Source organism: Equus asinus, chromosome 2, assembly GCF_041296235.1.
Source record: "Equus asinus isolate D_3611 breed Donkey chromosome 2, EquAss-T2T_v2, whole genome shotgun sequence".
In the NCBI taxonomy this organism is placed as follows: Eukaryota; Metazoa; Chordata; class Mammalia; order Perissodactyla; family Equidae; genus Equus; species Equus asinus.
The window spans coordinates 51,493,174-51,514,714 of NC_091791.1; the positions used below are offsets into that span (position 1 = coordinate 51,493,174).

Here is a 21,541-nt window from a genome sequence, read left to right on the forward strand (position 1 = left end):
GCACTTGAAAATGTAACTGTAGCCAATGATTATTGGCTACAATTGGGTAAAAAAAAAAATGTGTAAAAAAAAATTTGAAGATTTTTTTAAACATCTGCAGGGCTAACATACCTTTGAAACACAAACACACACACACACATATACACACACACCCCACCACCACCACCACACATCCATGAGCACACATTTGGATTTAGAGAGAAACATTTTTTTTAATGTCACAGCTGTAAGAAGTGTATTTTTCTTAATTATTCTAGATATTTCGTCGGTCATTCTATGAACTACTTGAAAAAGGAGAAAAGAAAGCCTGTCAAGAAACTATTTTTTCTACCCTTCATCAAAACAACTAGTGTTATGGGTGGAATGACAAGAATAATTAAGAAAAATGGCCATGTGCCATATCTCTAAGAGCAAAAATACAGCTGTTTGCACTTTTTTTTTTTTGGTATGACTAAGGTTCCAAGAAAAGATAATGAAGATAAAAAATTAAATCTTTGAACCAAGCAACAAACCTCATTGCAGAGTAATTTTGTGACAATCTAAGAACCAAATGGTCAACAGGAAACAAACTTTGACCACTTTGTTCGCAGGCATGAAAGCAGATCGTCTATTAAAAGTGATGACCTTGATATGTTTTTTACATCGTTAACACTAAAAATCTGTAGCCATCTTGTTATTTAAAAACAAAGTTATCTGTACTGTAGTATGAGATAACTTGGTAGCAAACAGCTTTGTAGTCCACATTATGACATTACGACCTGAGTCCCTCTCCACTCTTGTAATTCTGTTTGTTATTAACTGATGAGACTTTCCTTCAAGTGGCAGCTGCATTAAGACCGCAAAGAACAACTGGTTTGACTCCTAAAACCTAACGCTTAACCTCACTTGTGTTGTTTTCGTGGTAATACTGTTTACATTCAGCATTGTAAAGGTGAGTTCATCTAGACAATGCGGGTGCCAACAAGCCACCTTTTCATGAACTCTGTCTTAAAAACTCTTATTAGCTTTAAAAATATTCCTTTGAATCAAACCAGACTGTGAGACCAACAAGACCAGAAAGTTTCCATTGCTTTAGTTACGCCACTCCATCAATGGACCTAAGAGTTAAGGTCCTAACTGTCGTCATATCCATTTGTTTCCATTTCATGTAGAGCTAGCCAGGTTCAGGAATTGATCATCTAAGAGAAGCGTCTTCAGGATGTTTTCCTAATGCCAAGTCATAGGGTAGAACATTTAGGATGCAGAATAAATGGAAAATGTGAAAGGAAAATAAATTACTCTTTCCTGTCATGAAAAATTCAGATGATTTTGACGCAAACTCCTCTAAAACACAGAAGACATAATTGAGAAAGGCAGTGTGGCTTAACGGAGTAGAGATCAAGCCCTAGGTTCTAAGCTCCAGAAATGTTGATCAGCTGTGTGGCCTTGAGAAAATTACTTAACCTTTCTGAGTCTCCAGCTCCTCTTCTATAAAATAGAAATATATAAACCATGGCTAATTTGTGGAGTCGTTGGGTTCAAAAATGAGAAAATGTTTCTGAAAATGCTTTGAAACAAAGGGACTATATGAAGAAAAGTGCTTATTATCCCAACCAAAATTTCCCGAATGAATGGACTAAGAGAATTGCTAAACCTCCCTTTATTCTGCCATTTCTTATCTCTTTAAACACAATACCAGTACGTTTTTGCCTCTCTTTCTCTCGTTTTTCTACTTCCGTCTCTGCCCACTCTGCCCAGTCCAGTCTCTGGGCATTCATTTTAATTCTCGGTGTCAAAACGAGTCAAATCCATTACTGCTAAAAGTCCAATTTCTTTTGTAGTATGAAAATTAGGGAGGTACTGCCCGGGGCTCAAAAATCTTTTTTTATTAAAAAGAGAGCTTTTGGTTGCATGCTATTTGTTGTAATGGGATTTGACCTGTATATCAATTAACTGTGCAACACATTTGTATTATAAAGGCATTTGCGGAAATGAATTGTTATTGTGGAGGATAGCCATGTCATAGAATTGTATCAGGAGGAAAAAAAGGTTTCAAATCACCAGAGCTGATTTCCATACCGCTGAAAGGAGGAAGCAGTAAGGAAATTGAAACAGTTCCCTAATTCCTTATGGTACAGTTTTTAAAAGCCCTGGTAACTTGAACCAACCAACCTGCTGTTAAAAAAATACTTTTGCCACAGGCATAGATATAGCCTATATGGCCTTAATATTGTTTAAGCAGGAGATTTAAGGCAGACAAATGTTTTCTTCATGCCTATCTTACTGGTACATATTTGTGGAATTCTTCAAAAATAGTGCACAGAGCGAAATTCCCCTCTGTGTGCCTAAAATTTGGAGCAAGTACTTTCCAGATAAGTTTTGAATATCTGAAACATATCAGAAGCTTCACTTTGCTACAGAATGATTAACTGTAGCAAAGAAACCTGTATAGGGGCATATTCTCACAGATCTTGCCAAAGCGTTTTATCAATGAAGGTAATAAGATAATATGATATCATAGCCACAATTTATCCATAAAACATGGTCCTGTATCTGAACCCTGAAGAGGTGAAGTCCAGGCTGGAGTTGGATGGACTTTACGAACCGCCTTCCCAGGGTTGTTCAGGAGCATTAATCCAGCCCAGAACCTGCTACCTAGGGTTGCCCATGTAAGAGGCAGCTCACTTAAAAGTCAGTACCTCTCTCTATACATAGATTAGAGACTTTTACTGGAAGCCACGGTTTAGTTTCTAGGTCAATGTGGTCCTAATACATAGATCTCACCTTTCCCAATGGTGGGTCCCATTGGGACCCTTTACCCTTATTTTTGGGCTCTAGAGTAGAATTCTTCTTTCATTAAGTCAGCTCATGGGACCCTCAAAAGTGAATCTCCTGTAATCTGCGAAGCCTGTATTTTAAGACAGACCATTTCAAATAGCCCCTCCAAGTTTGATTCTATTTATATAGCAGAACACAGATGATGGGGCTTCCTTTTGTTGTTCCTAAAAATGTCATTTTATGGGATGTTAGATTATTGAAGCCTGCCCATTCTTAGCACAATATAGAAACTCATTGAAGCCGCAAGAATTAAAACCAAATTTTTAGCCCCCTCATGTAAATAAACTCTAGTATATTGGAGAGGGGTCTTAGGAACAAGCTCTCTAAGGCAAATTGTTAATTAATTATATAATCTTAAGTCTTAAACAAATATAATATTTTTATTGGTTTTGACAGATCATGGATTCACTTCCTTTTGCTGATGGACACTTATTTATTCAATGCTTGATAACTCCAGTCCCTTAGAAAAGTAGATTTCTGACACAAATTGGATTTTAATAGGAAAGTAGTTTATTGCTGGAATATTCCACTTTCCTGCTTTCCAAAAGGACGTACCTGGGTCTCATGGTGCATTTCAAGAAGCCATAATGATGGAACGATGCTAATCAGATATAAAAATATGGCTGGTGAGAACCTGTGAAAGAGGAGGGAAAAAAAGATAATTTAGCTTTTACAAAAAATTTTTTAAAAGGAAGAAAGAGAAACAAATGCACGTGCCCTGACCACATTGTGTCAAGCCTTTTTATCTCAAGTGTTTATTTCAATGGAGAGAAAAGCACTATGTGATTTCTGCCATATGGATTATAGAGAAACAAAGTAACTGTAAAAGGCACTAGCAGCTGTCATTCTCACTGAATTTCTAATCCAATTAATAGATGTTAATTTTAATATGGTTTAATGGGACACTGCCAATTAGTTTCAGGCACAAAACTGGATATTTTGTATTTAATATGGTTTACAAAAAGCAAATACAGCAACAGTAAATCTTGGACTTTCAACATTGCAATTTCAGAAAGATTGGCTACATTTTTTAATATTAACCTGGAATTCTGAGAGCTCAAATAATGACTCCTGCTAGGGCAACAAAAATCGGATGATAATGAATAGGAATAAGCAAAATCAACTGGCTTTATGTGTATCTGCTAAAGCCACTAAAAATAAAAATACCAACAAACAACAACAGAAGACAGGTTTGGTATTTCTTTAAAAAGCTACCTATATTCATTATTTTCTGACTCAAAATTCAGAGGGCAATCCAAACAGTGGGCTTTTGTTGTCAGACACACTCAGGTTCAAATGCCAGTTTTGCCATTGACCTTTCTTTGCTCCCTAATCCAAAAAACGGGGACAGTCACAGTATGAGTTGGCTTGGGCTGCCATAATGAAACACTGCAGATTGGGTGACTTAAACAACAGAAATTAGTTTTCTCACAGTTGTAGAAGTTGGAAGTCCAAGATCAGGATTCCAGTATGGTATGGTTGGAGTTTGGCGAGGGCTCTCTTCCTGGTTTGTAGACAACCACCTTCTCACTGCGTCCTTCCTCACCGTATTCACATCACAAGGAGAAAGAGAGATCTCTCTCTTCTCTTCTTATAAGGCCACCAATCTTATTGGATTAGGACACCAACCTTATGACCTCATTTACCCTTAATAACTTCCTACAAGCTCTATCTCTGAATACAGTCACATTGGGGGTTACAGCTTCGCCATATGAATTTGGGGGGAGCACTGTTCAGTCCACAGCAGTCAGCATTTACCTCACAGGGGTTTTTATTACACTTTCTATAAAGCAGTGCCTTGCAGAGGTGGGCATTCCATAACAGATCACTATTATTAGTATTATTATGGGACATAGTGAAATGAAAACATGTCCTTACAAATTTGAAATAAGATAAAAATAATATAATTTCCAAATTTATCTCTTTAAATTTTATTTTATTTTAGGCTGGACTCCTGCTTTATAGACCATGGCAAAATCAAAATTGTAAGTCAATCTAATCTTATTAAAATACTTTTAGTATGCACATGATGGTTTAAAATGGCCTGAAAAATAGAAATGCTAATTGTTCAACATATAGAGTTATTTGAGATGAAATAGTACTAAACCATATTATTATAAGCAAGGAGAGAAAAGTGAACCAACCTAAATGGAAGAGAACATTTAGAATGGACTTTTTAAAGTCTATTAACCCTTTCACTCATGTCTCCTTTCAACTTCTGGGGGAGAGGGAGAGAGAAAGGGCAGGAAAAAGAGAGGTCTTTCAAAAAAATGAATATTTAATATAGACACCACCCCCCCTTTAATTTCCTGCAAAAATAAATTTTGAAAGAAAAGGTTACGGGTTGTGATATTATTAAAATCTGACTTGGAAGATGGGTGGGGTGCAGAGAGATATCGAAAGCCCCCATGTTGAGCATGTTCTTAAAAAGAAAAGGAACAATTAATTCTTTGAACTTACATGTCAAGGGAAATATCAGGAGAGAATATTTGCTTTATGAAATCGGGAAAGGAAATGAATTCTAGTCAGAGGAACAGTTGGAATACGTAAATGTCTGTTTGGATATGGCAAATATTGGCTGGACTCAATTTTGTTGACTCTTTTGGGATTAATTTTGGGATTAACTCCCCTAACAGTACTGATAGAATAATAATCTAGGGAAATCATAGACTGAACATACACTAGCTCTTGAAAGAGGTTAAAAATAAAACAAACAATAACCATTAACATCTTCTATGCATAAGATTTATTTCTATAGTTGGAAAACAAATTACCATTCTATTTCAACGTATCTGATTATATCAAAAACAAAAACAAAAAAACTTCAAGATTCAAGATTTTCTGGGTTGCCTATTACAGAAAATTTAAATTCCATAATCTGATACTCGAAGCCTCCATTGTGTAGTCTTATCACCACTTCCCCTTCCACTTCCCTTAGCAAGTCCTACAAGCTGAGCAACTCAGTAGTTGCAATCTACTGTGTATTCAAAAAACAAAAAGAAATGAAATGTTTTGGAAAGTTTCCCTCACTTCAATCTCTCTTTATTAAATTTATTTGATCTAAATGAAAAGAAAGTTCAAAGAAAGAATCACATTGAAGGCCCAAGAATTAATCCATAGCCTTTCTCCCCATATTTCCCACCTCTTAGCTCTACACCTAAGAGGATTTGCTGGAATTGCAAATGGCCTCCAGCGAGAGTTAGCATGAAATGCATAGTACCACAAGGTGACGAGAACCAGGCGCTTCCATCTCTCCTTCCTCTCTCTCTAATGCCCAGTAGCAGGGTGTGGTAGTTGTGCAACTGAAATTTTTAAAAAGCTTATGGAGAAAGTAAAATCTCCATTATTTAGGCAAGCATTAAAACATGTATGAATAGATTTTATTTTGGACATGATGAATAAATTTCAGTCATATATAGCACATATGTTATTTAACTAACCACAGATTCCTGTTAAGAATGAAGTGCCCCATGTTCCTTCAGCCTGGTTAATCTGAGAAAAGAGGTTCTGAAATGGCTTCAGAGCAAATGTCCCCCCAAATTATGACTGCTTGTTTTGGAATGCCCTCCTCTTACATCTCTAACCATGAAAATCCTGCCTGTATTTGAATGGCACAGCAGGAATTAATCTTAACTTGTGTTTACCTATGACCTGGCACATCCTCCACTGTTTTATAGTTATATGTATATAAGACCTAGCTTTCCTAACGTAAGTTCTTCGAAGGCAGATCCTGAGTCTTGCGTCTCTTCCCTTTCCTTCATCTTTTCCTCTCCTCAGTGATATCAGCTGTCTTACTAAGTCTTTAATTGATGCTTACTAAGCAAATGCTTAAATGCTTGAATGCCTGAATTTATGAATAAAGGAAGGACTGAGCAAAGGAGTGAATGGAGGCTACTGGCCTCTGCAAGGCCATTTTATTCTCATTTCAGGAGCAAGTATGCTCCTTGTGTCCCTGAGGAATTGTTACACTGCAGTAGAAATTTCACAAACCTGCGAGAGCCAAATTTGATTCTTTCCTCTTCCAGGGTTGTGGAAATTCACTACCTTCCCTGAGACTCAATGTTCTTATCTATAAAATGGACATACTAATATCTACCTCATATGGTGGTTGTGAAGATTAAATGAGGCAGTGTGTGCCACGGGTCTGATAGTTTACACGCTCAGTGCCTGTGAGTAGCTGCCGTTTCTAGGCTCAGCTCTGCAAATAAACTCACAGCCTCATAGTCGGTACCTACACTTAAAGAGGACTCAGAGGATACCAGTTTAGAAGACTGTTTCTTCAAATAACTTACAATCAATCCTATTTTTAAACTGTGATTCTCAAAACTAAACCTATTTAAGACTTCTCCAATCAAGGGAAGTTGTTTATACCTCTGAGGATGTCATTACAGCTAAGTTCTCATTCAATGTTAAAGCAATTGCTGTCATGCAGTCATGGTTTGCAAGGACCGTTTGCCCATCATGACCTATAAAATGCTGCACAATCAGGGCCTTGCCTATCTCGTGGGCTCTGTTGCTTGCCATTCTTCGTCACTGTGCTCCTGCAACAGTATTTTTCTTCCAGTTCTGGAAAAAAGCTAAGTGCCTTCCTAACTCAGGCCTTCACCCATGTGTTTCTCTCCCTCGAAATACCGCTCTCCCTCACTTTTCACTTATCTCCTTCTCATTGTTCACATCAGCTGCACGGGGCTCCACAGAAAAACTTTTCTTGTCTCTCCAGGCTAAATTAGATCTCTTTATTATGCTTGTCATATAGCACTCTTCACTTTTACCCTATACCATAGATTTTCAAAATTTGTAATAGCATATGTGCAAATGCTTGTGTGTTTGTGTCTATTGTCACTTAATTGTCTCCCAGCAACTCTAGGTAGTACAGCACACGAACTGTGTCTGTCTGCTCATCATTATGCCTTCAACAACTTCCGCAGTGCCTGGCACATGGTGGGCTCCCGTAAATATTCAGTGATTTGATAAGGCCTTAGTTGATTCATGGTTCCTTCTTTCTTGACGCTCTGTGGCTGGTTTGACTAGAAATCTCTTCTGAAATATCTTTATAAATTGATTCTTATCAGAAGTTTTACTGAAGGAAACTAACTATTCTGTTCTTGTATGAATTTAATATTGTTTTACTACTATGAAAGATTTAATATTTCAAGGTGACATTTTAGCCACTACTTATTATTTTGAAGGTCTGCCGTATTCTTGACCGTGCATTGTCAGTGCAATTCATTTTTGGAACCAAGGAGAACATGAATTTTAAAAATTAAAAAGTAGGCGTGATCCCACCCTTTTCTGTGTAATTAATCAAATTGTATGTCCTTTCCTAGGAGCTAGCCAGCAAATCATTTTATTCCAGTCTTCATGTCTTAATGGCATCAGAAGTAAATAGATGCCAAGTACCTCGTAGGAAGACTAATACCATGGAGGGGTCTAGCCAACTCAGAAATAGCTTAAATCAGCTTTCTGGATACTTGTTTGTAAAAATAAGATATACTATTCATAGACTAACAAAAAGTGATTGACTTTTTGATTAAAATATATGATTAAATATATATGAAAAAATATATGATTAAATAAGTAAGACATTTCTAGGTGGGAAATTTTTACAAAATTGATAACACTCTATTGCTAATGAACTATCTGCCTTTAGAGACTCAGATTTATTACAGTACCAATTACCACCATCGTACCAGAATACAGAAGGGGCTCAACATTAGTGCCAAATTACTTTGCCTTTGTTTATCTATTTTTTCTAAATTAAAACCTTCCTAAAGATATTCTTTCTCTCCACAGAAAGTTTTGTTTGTTTGTTTTTTATTTCACAGCCTTTAGAGACCATACCAATTCTCTCTCAAGTACACAGCAGGAGCATCATCTTAAAGGATGTTTTTCTTTCTTTGTTTCTGTACTTATTTGTTTACTAATCAAATATGCTTATAGGTCTTGCTACCTGCTAGATACCACACTGAGCTTTTAAAGAGCTCTACTCATTGTGCTTTTTTTCAGTTCATTTCATGCAAAAATAAAATATTATTTATCATACAAAGTTGTCATTTCAACAAATTATGATGTTTTCCACAAAATGATTATGTCATGACATTTAGCAATTTAGCCTTGCAATGCATTATATTTACTTCATCTCACCATTAGTCTAGCATTAGATTCCATTTTTCTCTTTCTAAAAATGACAGTTATTGTTGTTTTCTTATTGAAAAAGTAATGTACATTCATTTTAGAAACATATAACAGTATAAATAAGCAAATAGAAGAAAAATTAACCATAATATCACCCACTACCCTGCTTAGCTTTGCTCTCTACAAACAATGAGGATTCTAGTCTTCTAATCATATGCATAAATCTAAAAGTAGATAATATTTAGGTGAACCAAAAATAATGTTCCAAAATTACTTCAATGTGAATCGCAATTTAAGTTGTATTTCATGTCTCAATATTTCCTTTGGTGAGGAAGATTGGCCCTGAGCTAACATCTATTGCCAATCTGTGCCAATTTTCTTCTATTTCACATGTGAGACACCACCACAGCATGGCTTGATGAGCAGTGTGTAGGTCTGAGCCTGGGATTTGGGCCCACAAACCTGAGAACCCCAGGCCGCCAAAGCAGCGCATGCGAACTTAACTACTACGCCACCAGGCTGGTCCCCCTCTACAGACGTGGAGTGGAATTGTAAGGATACTAAACCAGAGTTTCAAAATCTCACATGAAATCAAATTTCTGGAGCACTTTATAATAATAGGCCTACTTTCATGGAAATCAAGAAACTAGGTCAAGACACCCTTTTGTGAGGCTCTAAACCTTGTCTAATGATTTAAAGATTGTCTGTCCTCCTTACACGTAGACTGCTTTCTCTAAATGGGCCTTAACACCCATGGTTTCTACCTGGCTGCCCTGCAAGGGCTTTCTATTAGTGCACAGGCAGAAAGAGTGGCCAAAACGACAGCCTCAATATATCAGCCACCACTTTGCAGCCCCTCAAAATCCACCCAATTCTTTTGCAGAACACACAACCCCTGAATGCCTGAGAAGTCAGTAATCTGACCCCAGCCACCACCCATTTGTCTTCTTAACTAGCATTCCCTTCCCAACCACCTCCCTCCCAGAGCCCTTTGTGTGTATCTGCCCAGCAGGGGTAGAGGAAGCCCACAACTAAATGGTCATAAGTGCATGAGAACTTCCCCCCAAATGGAAAATTGAATATGGAGTGTGTATATTTTCATAGGTGCTAAGAGGAAACGATAGGTTTTGTCCTTGATCTTATGGGAGAGCAGACTAGTAACAAGAACAGGAGAGACAGAGAGAAATTTCAAATGGGTTGGGACTATCCATTGCAATGGAATCATTCTTTATACTTCCAAAGCCTTTGAGGAATGCCCACATTTAGGTTTTGCAAAGAGGAGAACACTTGTGAGGGTGAATATTAGGGGTCTTAATTATAATTTGTATTGCTTGTTGCCAGTTTTTTTTAATAAAGTCATATTCCCAAATTATGATATAAACCAGTAGGAATATTAGTATTATATATCTCACTTAACTTACAATTTTCCAAGAGTATATCTAAAGCAAGAACAAGCTTTATTAAAATTCAAGTTGCTCATATTCAAACCTCAGCAGTATGCTTCAGGATGACTAAACTAATTCTAGGAATAAAATATGCATCAATTTTAGGATCTACATCCTAGTTTTCTCATAAAATTTCTGAGGCAAAGAAAATCACGACATCTTCCTAAATGAATTGGTTCTGAGAGAAATCCTAACTCTCGCCATCACGATATTCCCTTGACCTGAGACGCGTCCCTCTCTTTTCCCCACTCTGGTAAAACCATCAGCTACCTCAAAGGGCAGTACATAAACCACTTACCTGAGAAATTTTCCTTGTCTAACAAGCCTACCGTACTGATTCTATCTTTATCCTGCAGCCTTTCTGCACTCTTGGGCCTAATTTGTGGAACATTATTTGCTTCTCAGAATGTTGTTTTGTACTGTTCTCATATAATTGCATATATTTTATATTCCTTCAAGAACACCATCATAGTACCTAGTACAATAAATGATTGTTTAATGAATAAGTGGACTCAAGCACTAATGACTACAGGAATTTTAATGGTCTCAGACAGGATAAATGCATTGTGGAATTATTTATGTAATGTTTTAATTTATTTCATTCTATAAAAGACAATGGTATTTATTTCTGTTCTTAGAAGAGATTGTTCTTCACTTTAGGACCAAAAATAAAGATGATCTAGAAGTTTTCCCCTTCTGTTTTCTTTTATATCCTGTTTGGTTTTACAAGGATGTTGGCTTGTACAAGAGTATCTCTGAGCCATGTCCACGTGTAGTCTGAAGTTTTCTACATTCTGTTCTATGCAAAACCATCTCAGTGCTCGTTAACAGGTTCCCTGGGATTTACTTACTCAATTTTAAAAAAGAAAAAACATTTTGAACCTTTCTCCACTATAAGGAATTCTTGACCCTAAAAGTTGATATCATTGTACCGTTCACAGGCAAAACCCAATTTGTTTATTGAATGCAGAGCACAACAAATAGGCTGATGGAGTTCAATCCTTGGCTGGGAAATCCTTGTCTAAACTTTGGCTTCCTCATTTTTAAGTAGGAGCAAGAATAGGACCACCAGGGCTATTGTGAGGGGTGAATGAGGTAAAGCATGCAATGCAAACGCCTGGCTCAGTAGCTTTGGGTGTTCACCAGATGCTGGGAATTGTTTTTGCAATTTATTATTAGTTGTGACCTTAGATAAGTGATCTAGCCTTACTGTGCAGCAGTGTCTTCATCATAAGATGGTGATAAAGATGAAAACGAATTCATAGGGTCATTGTGAGGATTACATGAGACAATGGATGTACAGCAGGCTTGGAGCATTGTCAGCGCTCAAGACTTGATAACTCTTGCCACCTCCATTATCACCATCACCTTCATCATCATTCTCATTATTATTAGCAAAAGACTGTCAGAAAATGGCACAGCCAACTTAGGAAGCTATGCCAGGTGGATCAAAACAGGTGTGTGGGACAGGAGGCTCAATCAGGGAAATAAGAAAGCAAAATCCTTCCGAGGACATGCCCAGGGCTGGCAGCAGCACTGATGGTAGAGAGGACTTCTTTTTTCCTAAGAATTAGTAATTTTTATTCTAGTAAGATTACAACATTAAGTCAGTTGTACTCCAGCTACCTCCCAGAGGTCAGCCAGACAAGCTAAAGATAAAGCATAACCCCCCTCCCTGAACAACTGTGGGTGGTAGGTTTATATGCAGAGAAAGCAAACAAAATCAGTCCCGAGCCTGGCATTTTATATTAATGACCCATATGCCCTTGATGTTATTTCAGTGTGACTTTCAAAGAAAGTTCATTTTCTGATACCTGCATATAAAAAAATTATTTTATTAAAAAAACCCACCGGTTTTCTTTAATAAAATGATTTCTACACCCAGGGTCTAGCTCTCCTGATAGCAGAGCCTCAGAGGAACTTCTGGCATAGTAAAGGACAGGCCCATGGGGAGAATGAACCTGGACATAAAGGTGAATTCTCCATTGTTGGAAAAGAAGTTAAACTATTCAGATTTGTCCTGTTGCTGTATGCATAATAATGCCACTGCCATGAGAAGGAGAAGTGCATGAAATTTAGAAGTAGGGATATATTTAAACTGACTCATGGCAGCTGTCCACACGAACTGTTTTTTCTCCCAATCAAGTACAAGAAGTTACAAAATATTTTAACCTTAATTTTCAGCTCTAAATGTCTCAATTGAACATACTCATGGAGAAACCATGGACAGCATTCAATGGTTTGGTTTCCTGGGGGTCCCATTCTAACTGCAAACATAATTATTGCTTTGATCCCAAGTCCGTTGTAAAATAAAAGAACATATGACTTTTTTGTGGGGGTGAAGCATAGTACTAATTCAAGATAGGATAAGACTCTTCTTCCTAAACGTGACTCAGATCAACTAAAGCAGTCATTTGCTGATAACATTCAGTGTGCCTTTCCAAAAAGGATGCAAATTTAAGTCACCCTTTGCACTGATCCCAAGGCTGAGGATATAAAATGCATGCACGGGGCCCACCTGGTGGTGTAGTGGTTAAGTTCACCAGCTCTGCTTCGGCAGCCCAGGGCTCATGTGTTCAGAGCCTGGGTGCAGACCTACGCTTTTCTCATCAAGCCATGCTGTGGCAGAGTCCCACATACAAAATAGAAAAAGATTGGCACAGATGTTAGCTCAGGGACAATCTTCCTCAAGCAAAAAAAGAGGAAGTTTGGCAACAGATGTTTGCTCAGGGCCAATCTTCCTCACCAAAAAAATAAATAAATATAGAAAACATGCACACATGTGAAGATAATGAACATAATAAAACTGTATACACACTGCAGACAGGGCTGATAAATCCATTGCACAGTGTAAAGTGCTATTGGAATAACTAAAAAGGTAAGGAGAGATTTTGGGAAATCTGGACAGCAAGTGTGAACAGCAAGAGAAGTAATCTATCTGCTGGGAGAATTTCTAGTGCCCAGGTTGGCTATATGGAAATCACAGGCTCTGCTTCCAAATCCCTCCATTTCATCCTCTCTGATATCTAAAAAGATCCGCAGGAGAAGAGCGCTTTTATTCCCCAGCTTTCTCTCTGGCATTTTTGTAAACAGTTTGGTGGAGGAAGATACATATTATCAAATCCTACAGAATTACATCATACAAAGAAGTTCTTCTACACTGCTCGAAACTTGTTCTAGGTCAGACTTCATAAGTTATCTGTCAAGTCTAGGTCTTTCATTTCTACTGTTGAGGCTTCTAAATACAACTGACCACTCAAAACAGATTTCATCAACTGTTTTACAAAGTTGGTTTGAATTTGAAATTAATTTAGCATAGAATCTCTTGTGAGTTTTTATTTATTTATTTATTTATTGTTTTTGAGGAAGATTAGCCCTGAGCTAACATCTGCCGCCAATCCGCCTCTTTTTGCTGAGGAAGACTGGCCCTGAGCTAACATTCATGCCCATTTCCTCTACTTTACATATGGTACGCCTGCCACAGCATGGCTTGATAAGCGGTGTGTAGGACCACACCAGGGATCCAAGCCATCCAACCCCAGGCCGCCAAAGTGGAACGTGTGAACTTAACTGCTGAGCTACCGGGCTGGCACCTCTTGTGATTTCTAATTTAACTTTCTTGTTTTCAGTTGGGAGCAACCCAGACATTTTCTAACATACAGTGTTTCAAGTGAGATATGGTAAAGATACAAAATTTACATGGCATTTTTCACTTGGAGGCAGGAGAGATGGGGAGGAGAAGAGACAAGGAGAGTAGAAAAGAAAGTCAGTATTCGTCTGTCTTCTGGGAGTATGTCAGAATGTCCCAAGGCACACTTGGCTCTTCCCATGCCTGGCTCCTTTTCTTCTCTAATAGACCCAATTCAGATGTCACCTCCCCAGTGAGGCCGCCCTGACCACCCAGTGAAAACTTCCCCTGGTACTCCATCCTTCTATAACCCACACCACCACATAGACCTCCATAGCTCTGACCACTCATTTGTTTACTTGCTTATTGTTACTTATTAGCTCCCTTGTTTGTTATTTGCTTCTTTATTTTCTGAGTCCCCTAACTAAAGCATGAGTTTTTTAAGGGCACGATCTTACCTGTTCTATTCGCGTCCATATTCTTGACACTCAAACAAGGTCTAACACATATCATATGTTCCAGATATTTTTGTTGAATGAAGAATGATAAGGCTCTGTGCTCCTGTTTCCCCACACTCTCTGCCCTCAGGATGCCCCTTACCTACACAGCCTTTGCACTCCTCTCTCCACATGTGCATCTTACCCATTTTTCCTGCAACAGTTCGGATGCTGTAAGGTCCTCTCTCCCTCTCCCCTCAAAGTACTCCTCTTTGTATCCTTTCTCCAAATTGTTAAAGACAGCAGTGGTCAGAGCATAAGCTTGGAGTCTTAACATCCCTGCTCTCTCAATTGCCAGCTAAGTGATCATAGGTAAAATGACTTAACAGCTCTGTGCCTCAGTTTCCTCAGCTAAAAATGGGAGGAAACAGAGAAACAGAAAATAATTACAACTGCTGTCACGATCGAATGGGATCATCTGTGTAGAACATGTGAAAGAGCCTGAACACAGTAAATGCTAAATGTTCATAATTATTCTTATTCCCACACATGTGAGCACTTAACCAAAATGCTATCTTTTATTTTAAATTTTCAAGTATGCTTGTTTTCTGTTTCTTCTGCCTTGTCAGGCAGTGTCTAGCGCAGTGTCATGCTTACTTAGTAGGCAATTCAACAAATAGATGTCTGACTGAACAAAGGAAAGGGGAAGGAGAGAGAGAGAAAGGTGACCACATAGGTGAGGTATTTCTATTGACTCCATTATATTTCCCTCGTATTCTTGCAATTCTGATGAAGAAAACTCAGTGCTTAAAATTCTGTCCTTTTGCCAATAAATTCAACTTAGATTTCTACTTATTCTCGGATACCTCCTGCTTTCAAGTGAACATGCTTCAAACTTGTCACATTCTTGGCAATTTTTCTATCCCCTAAGGAATATTTTATCAGTATTGGCTGGAAAGCAACTAAAATATTGTCTTCTATTTGACTTTACCTAAATGATGATTCACAGACCCATCGGATCGTTGCCCAGTCAATAGAAAATAAAATCATGAAAAAATAAAGCAAAGTGATACTAATTTCCATCTTCTAGAAATGTAAGTGAAAATGCAGGTGAAATAAATAGATACTAAGTGAAAAGGAGCAAATTCCTCTAGCACACGGTTATTGGGTTTAACAAGGGATGTGTCATTGGCTCACTCTCTGTATCCTATAGGATTTCAACAAATTAAACTTCTCCAACTGGCAAGTTATTAGTGTTGACGTAATGTTGCCTGTCCCTGGACAGCTGAGTTCAGCAGCTTCAGTTCCATTTTTCCTTTCCAAAGGATAGCTAAAGAAGCATTCTTTGGACAAGTGTAATATGTTTGCTACATTTCAAGAAATTTTGTTCACATTTTCCTCTATAGCTCTGTTTATTGTTCCATGAGTTCTGTAGATTTTATTTCTTTGGGCCAGGTGCAAATTTTAGTAAAAAGAACAATGTTCAAACTAGCCCAGAATAGTCTAAAGGAGGTTCATGGGTCTGATGTTCCAGAAAAGAAATTTTCACTTCATTTGTGTACGGAGTTTTGTCCACCATTCAAGCATTACTTGATTGATTGATTGGTTCGTTGATTTTCAGTATGGGAGGATTTCTCCTTCTTCTTTTTCTTGATTTAATAGATAATGTACTCAGCTGATACAAAGGGAATTCTTTGACAAGTCCTTCTTTTAAAAAAACATGAGACTGTAATATACATCATTGTAACTTTCATCTCCTGACAGCACATCATGGACATCCCTCTAAGTCAGTAGCTAAGAATCTAGTTCATTATTTTTAATACCAGCAAAATATTCTATAGTGTGGGTATGATACAACTTTTCAACCATTCTATTGATGGATAATCAGGTTACTTTTGGCTTAGTTTCCACTAACAAGATGGACCTCAATATATTTGTACATATGTCTTGACACATCAGTACTTTGGGTTCTATAAGGTAGATTCCAAAATGTAAGACCAATGGATCAAGAGGTAGATCTATATAGATCTATACATATTAATATTTTCCTATGTAGAGTATAGATACTTCCATAATATTTACTTTGTCTTGTTTTTGCTCCATCAGCCTAGATTTTCTGATGGAAACATTTTTTAACACTCAAAAACAACAAAAAATTATGCCTTGCTTTACTCAGAAAACTTTGACCCAGAAATGAAATATGCCCCAAATCAAACCCTTTTTAACTGCCACCACGTTATTTCAAGGAGAATTTTCTATTTTTTTTTTTTTAGCACTCCATCTTCTAATGTTTTTTCAAACTTATGACACAGTGGTGTGTGGGCTTTGTCCACCATAAAAATGGTCATATCTGCAGACTTAGTTGTATTTGGTAACATCAGTAGAACACAGCACTGCATCACATTTCTATTTAGATCAGTTACAAAGACTCATTTGTTCCTGAAATTTTGTAACAAGCCAAATCTATCAACTTTGTTTCTTTGCTTATTTTCAGATATTAGTCTAGATACTGAACTAGCAAGACTTTTTTTAAATTAGTGCTATAATGTACATCATGGGTCTGTTCTGAAACAATGATGAGGATTGTTTTTTCTACTTTTTGGCTCTGAACTAAAGGTTTATTGGCCAGTCTCTCAAGTGAATTTGTTTGACTTGTACAGACAGAAAATACGTCCAGTTGACACAGACTATTTTTTTAATAAGAAGAAAAGAAAGAAAAACCTTAAGATCTAGAAAAGACTACTCCTTTTTTATTTGTTGGCCATCAACATATATTTCATTGTAATAACCTATGAGATAAGTATTTATAGATGAGGAACATGAGGCTCAAAAATGTTAAGTAACTTGCTCAGTGCCTCACAGGAAGTAAGTAGGAAAGCCCAGATTTTACCCCATTTTATGTCTGATTTTGAGGCCACACTCTAAACATGAAGACCTCCCCAGTACCTAATTTAACTCCATGCACTGACCATTACCTATTTTGCCCCAATCTTTTTCCCTCTCTTGTTTGTAAATTGCATGTCAGTCTGAACCAGCTGTCAGTGATGATACAGACGTGGAGGTAAAGTTCCATTGGCTATAGTATTTCTTCACAACTGCAGTGGAATTTTGACTTAACCTAAACTAAGGCCTGTGGTCTACTCTTGGAGCAGGAGATGGAATATTTTAGGTCCTGTTGAGCTAGTCCCTCTTATGAGGTTGACATTTCTCCCAGAAGCTCTGATGTTGGTAGCCAGACTGCTTTACATGGAACATTTTTCACCTTCAGACTGCATCCTCCTGTTACTGAAGATATTTCTACCCTAGCATATTAAAGCTACTTGGTAAAAACTAAATCAATGTCATACGACATGCTGGGTGAACACTTTTCTCCCATTTTGTTTCTTTAACCCTAAGGCTTACTTAGGAAGCTAATACCATTTTTCTTTGACATTTCCAGAAGACACACTGGAAAGTACCTTGATTCTCTGTTGCTTAGTAAGCTGTTCTGGGGAGGCTGAGGGTGGAGAGCAGTAACATTCCAGTCCTCATTGTATTAAATTAGGATTCTACTTGAACAATTTTTTTCCTTGATAATTCTAGAAATTTCTCAATTTAAACAAGATTCACATCATTTTAAGAGATAACACATTCTCTTCCTTGGACTGTCATGAAATGCACCACCTCTTGTAGTTTAATATGTAAAACAGTAGAGAGGGTTTGGGTTTTTTTTTCCCCCTGAATATGGTGGCCAGCTATAATGCCATAGTATATGTAATTCTTGAATTGGCTAATACGATTTTCTTCTTTCTCGTAGCATTAGGTATTTTTAAAAGTATCGACATATAAGAAATATAAGACATAGCCTCACTGTTTTAAAAAATTGATACAGGAAGAGGCCTAACTTGGAGAAGTTTGGGATGAAAATCTGGGAGTGGACGGATGGAGGTGGAGGCTCTTGGTAAACGGCAAGAGACTCTTTTTCTCGAGTCTTCTATTGCCGTGCAAGTCTTTGGGGAAGAAATACAGCACCACGCAGAGCCTCTAGTTCTTGCACGTTGAGGTTAAGTCTGAAGCACTACCTACTGGTCCCTCCACCAGAGTCGCAACCCGTCTTTGACAAGACAGGCTGCCCATTAACTAAGCTCCGAAGCTGCTAACCCGGGACACCTGAGGCCAGTGTCACGCCAGGGCGCCCGAGGCTCCAAGGAAGCGAAGAGTCCGAAACCACAGACGTGCTGCGAGGGGCTTCTCGCCCTGGGAGGCTGCCGGAAGCCCACAAGCTCAAGCAGAAGACACTGAAGCCCAGTGAAGGGCATTCCCACACTGGCACGCACGCAGACTAACCCATGCACACCCGCACACCCAAAATTCAGAAAACAAGGCACATGCCGCCCTCCTTGCCCCGCCACTCCCCCACTTTGGAGCACTATCTGTACAGCAGGTAAGCGCTTTCTTTCTTTTTCCTCATCTTCCAAGTTCCCAAACCTGGGACTGGGTGACGCGTGGCCGCGTTCACGGCTTGAGCCGTCCCAGTGTTGCCCTGGGACCCCGAGGTACCCCCGGCTGCCAGAGAGACGCGCAAGCATCTCTCGCTCCTTCGAAGCTCGCAGCGAGGACAAAGGGGGTCCTAATCCGAGTAAAGAATCGGCGGGCAGCGGGGAGGTGGGCTCTTGGGCTGCCCGTGAGTGCCGTGGGGAACAGTACCCGAGGACCCCGCGCGCCTCCCCTTTTCCCGGGGTGCGCTCACCATTTGTAGCCTCTGCCGTGCTTGAACTTGAGGGTGAGCACAGTCTCCAGAAAGAGCAGGAGGTTGAGCAGCGCCAGCAGCCAGTACCACGGCTCCTTCTTCACCTCGGTCACTCGCCAGACCCCAACCAGCGAGTGCAGCACGAACAGCAGCCGGGTGACCAGGGCGTTGAGCAGCACCAGTCCCTCCATGCCGGCCGGCGCGCGCTGCCCGCGGCCCCCCCGCCTGCGCCCCGCAGACCCCGCCGGGAGCACCCCAGCCCGCCCGTGGGCGGGAACGCGACAGCTCCGAGACCAGCTGCTGCAAGCGTCCCTCTGCACTCTCCCGCGCCTGTAGATAGGAGAGAGCGGCTCGCCCCTCCCCCAAACTTCCTGAGAACTCTTGGGGGAGAATCTAAACCCCGCTTTTCTAGACTGCTGAGCTTTCCAGGGAGTCTGGGGCTGTGCTGCCCGCACTCCTGCGCGTTATTCTCCAGCGCTGCCCATCCCCCTCCCAATCCCGGGAGCCAGTCTCCCTCCCTGCCCTCTACCCTCACTGCACCCCATGCCTCCAGTGGGGTCCCCAAGAACTTCCCCACTCCGAGGGATTGAAAGAGGAAGGAGGTGGACGGAAGGTCAAGGTGCTGCATAATCAGCAAGGGGGAGGGGCACGCATCTGTGGCACCTCCTCCTTGCTTTCCCACTAAAGGACTTTCATTCATTCACACTTCTTACTGAGACAGGCTCTGAGAGCGACTCGAAGCTGGGACCGAGGACGGCCAAAGAATCTGCTGTCCAAGCAGTTTTAGAAGCGCAGTTCCTGCCCAGTTTGAAGAACTGAAACTTCCCAGGACTAGAGGAAACCAGACGTGCTGGGCTTTCTGAGAGCTCCGAGCACTTTACATAGCGAACAGGTAGCCCCGTCACTTCTACTCTCTGGACAAAGGTGTTGTTAACGCAAAGAGATGTTCTTTATCATGGCATCCTCCTCCCCCCCCCCACCCCCGCCCCCGGTTTTTTTCTGAAAGGATATAGGGTAGCAAGACAAGAAGGCAGACGGGGGAGTGTGGGAAGACAAGATAAAGCCAGGAGTTAGATTAGAAGGTGGAATCATGGAGCCTGGAACTGCACCCTGGAAATCAATGACCATTGAACCACTCTCTAGTCTTTCCGGCATCCGAGGCAAAGACGCAACTGAAGTCAGGCTTTCCCAAAACACCCTCATGATTTTCGTTTCCTTGTTAGGTTTCCTACCAGCTGTACCACTATTTACTTAACATTTTTCTTTAGACGAACTCAAATTTTTCCTGAAATAATTTTTAAAAGGAAACTTTAGGTCACTTATAAATGCCTATAGATGGAAGGTAATTACAAAAATAAATAAAATAAAGTGAAGTTACTGAAATCTCGCTAGTTATTAATTGTCGCCTTCCAAGACTCTGTGCCTCAGCCTCCCTCTTTCTGGAGAGAAAAAGAAATGCTAGTCATACCCCAATCAAGCAAGAATGCTCTTTTGATCACTTTAATAAAACTGAAAGAAACACTCAAAGGGAATATCTTTCTTGGTTAGGTTTATTCAAATTAAAATCATCCCATATCTTTGTTAAATTAGGTTGAAAAACTCTGATTACATCATTGTCTTAATTAGTTGAAAAAAATCCAACTGCCAAGAAGCAGCTCAGTTATTTCTGGTACTGTGAGTAGGGAGAAGTCTTGTTTTTGCTGTGGGTCTGCGTTCTCCCACGTCTTGCAGGAAACTCAGCAGTGATTTCCTGGGACTGCTTATCGTAGTGCCCTTCAATGTGGGCTGATGGCATAGTGACCTGGGGCAGCCCACTATGCGGTGATGCATGAGAGCACTGTAGACCAAAGCAGCAGGGGGCCGTGTGGCATGGACATTGGAGCCATAGGGCCGGGCCAGCTGGCTGCCTTGGACTCCTCGCTCAGCCATTTAATAGTGTTGTAACCTTTGTACCTCAGTTTTTTCATCTGTAAATGGGGTAGTAAGCCTATGTACTCATAGGGCCATTGTGGGGATCAAATGAGATTGTCCATACAAAGCACCTGACAGGTAACCAGTGCTTTGTAAAAGTTGGCAATTATTACCTGGACCAAGAAAGTTTGGCCAGGGGAAGCACTCTGCTGATCTGAGGCAAGTAATAATAGGAGAGGAGCAGAGAAACATAACATTCCTTAGGCTGGTCAAAGCCCTCCGGCCAAACACCACCAGGAACTCATCTGTTGCTGAGCAAGTTGAGTTTATTACTTTCTAAGGGAGAGAGAACATACCTCATGGGGAACTGTGGGGCGTCCCAGTAAGAAGGTGTTAGAAAGTTAGTAAGGATCTGGGCTTGTGGTAGGTGATTTTAGGG

At 39.7% G+C, this 21,541-nt stretch overlaps 1 protein-coding gene and 1 long non-coding RNA gene across 4 annotated transcripts in view; one reads left to right on the forward strand and one right to left on the reverse strand.

The window, feature by feature from the left end:
- Positions 1 to 19,852, reverse strand: part of TMEM26 (transmembrane protein 26) — a 38,661-nt gene extending 18,809 nt beyond the window's left edge. Inside the window, exons 1-2 of the mRNA XM_014833407.3 lie at positions 19,192 to 19,852; positions 3,373 to 3,451 (exon numbers count right to left, since the gene is read on the reverse strand). Coding sequence (XP_014688893.3) covers positions 3,373 to 3,451; positions 19,192 to 19,382 — 270 coding nt within the window. The 5' untranslated portion in view covers positions 19,383 to 19,852. The remainder of the gene's footprint in view (positions 1 to 3,372; positions 3,452 to 19,191) is intronic.
- LOC123279773 (uncharacterized) overlaps positions 3,460 to 21,541 on the forward strand; it is a 41,306-nt gene continuing 23,224 nt past the window's right edge. For all 3 annotated transcript variants that reach the window (XR_006518043.2, XR_011495259.1, XR_011495261.1), the window contains exons 1-2: positions 3,460 to 18,885; positions 19,913 to 20,083. This is a non-coding gene — a long non-coding RNA (uncharacterized lncRNA). The remainder of the gene's footprint in view (positions 18,886 to 19,912; positions 20,084 to 21,541) is intronic.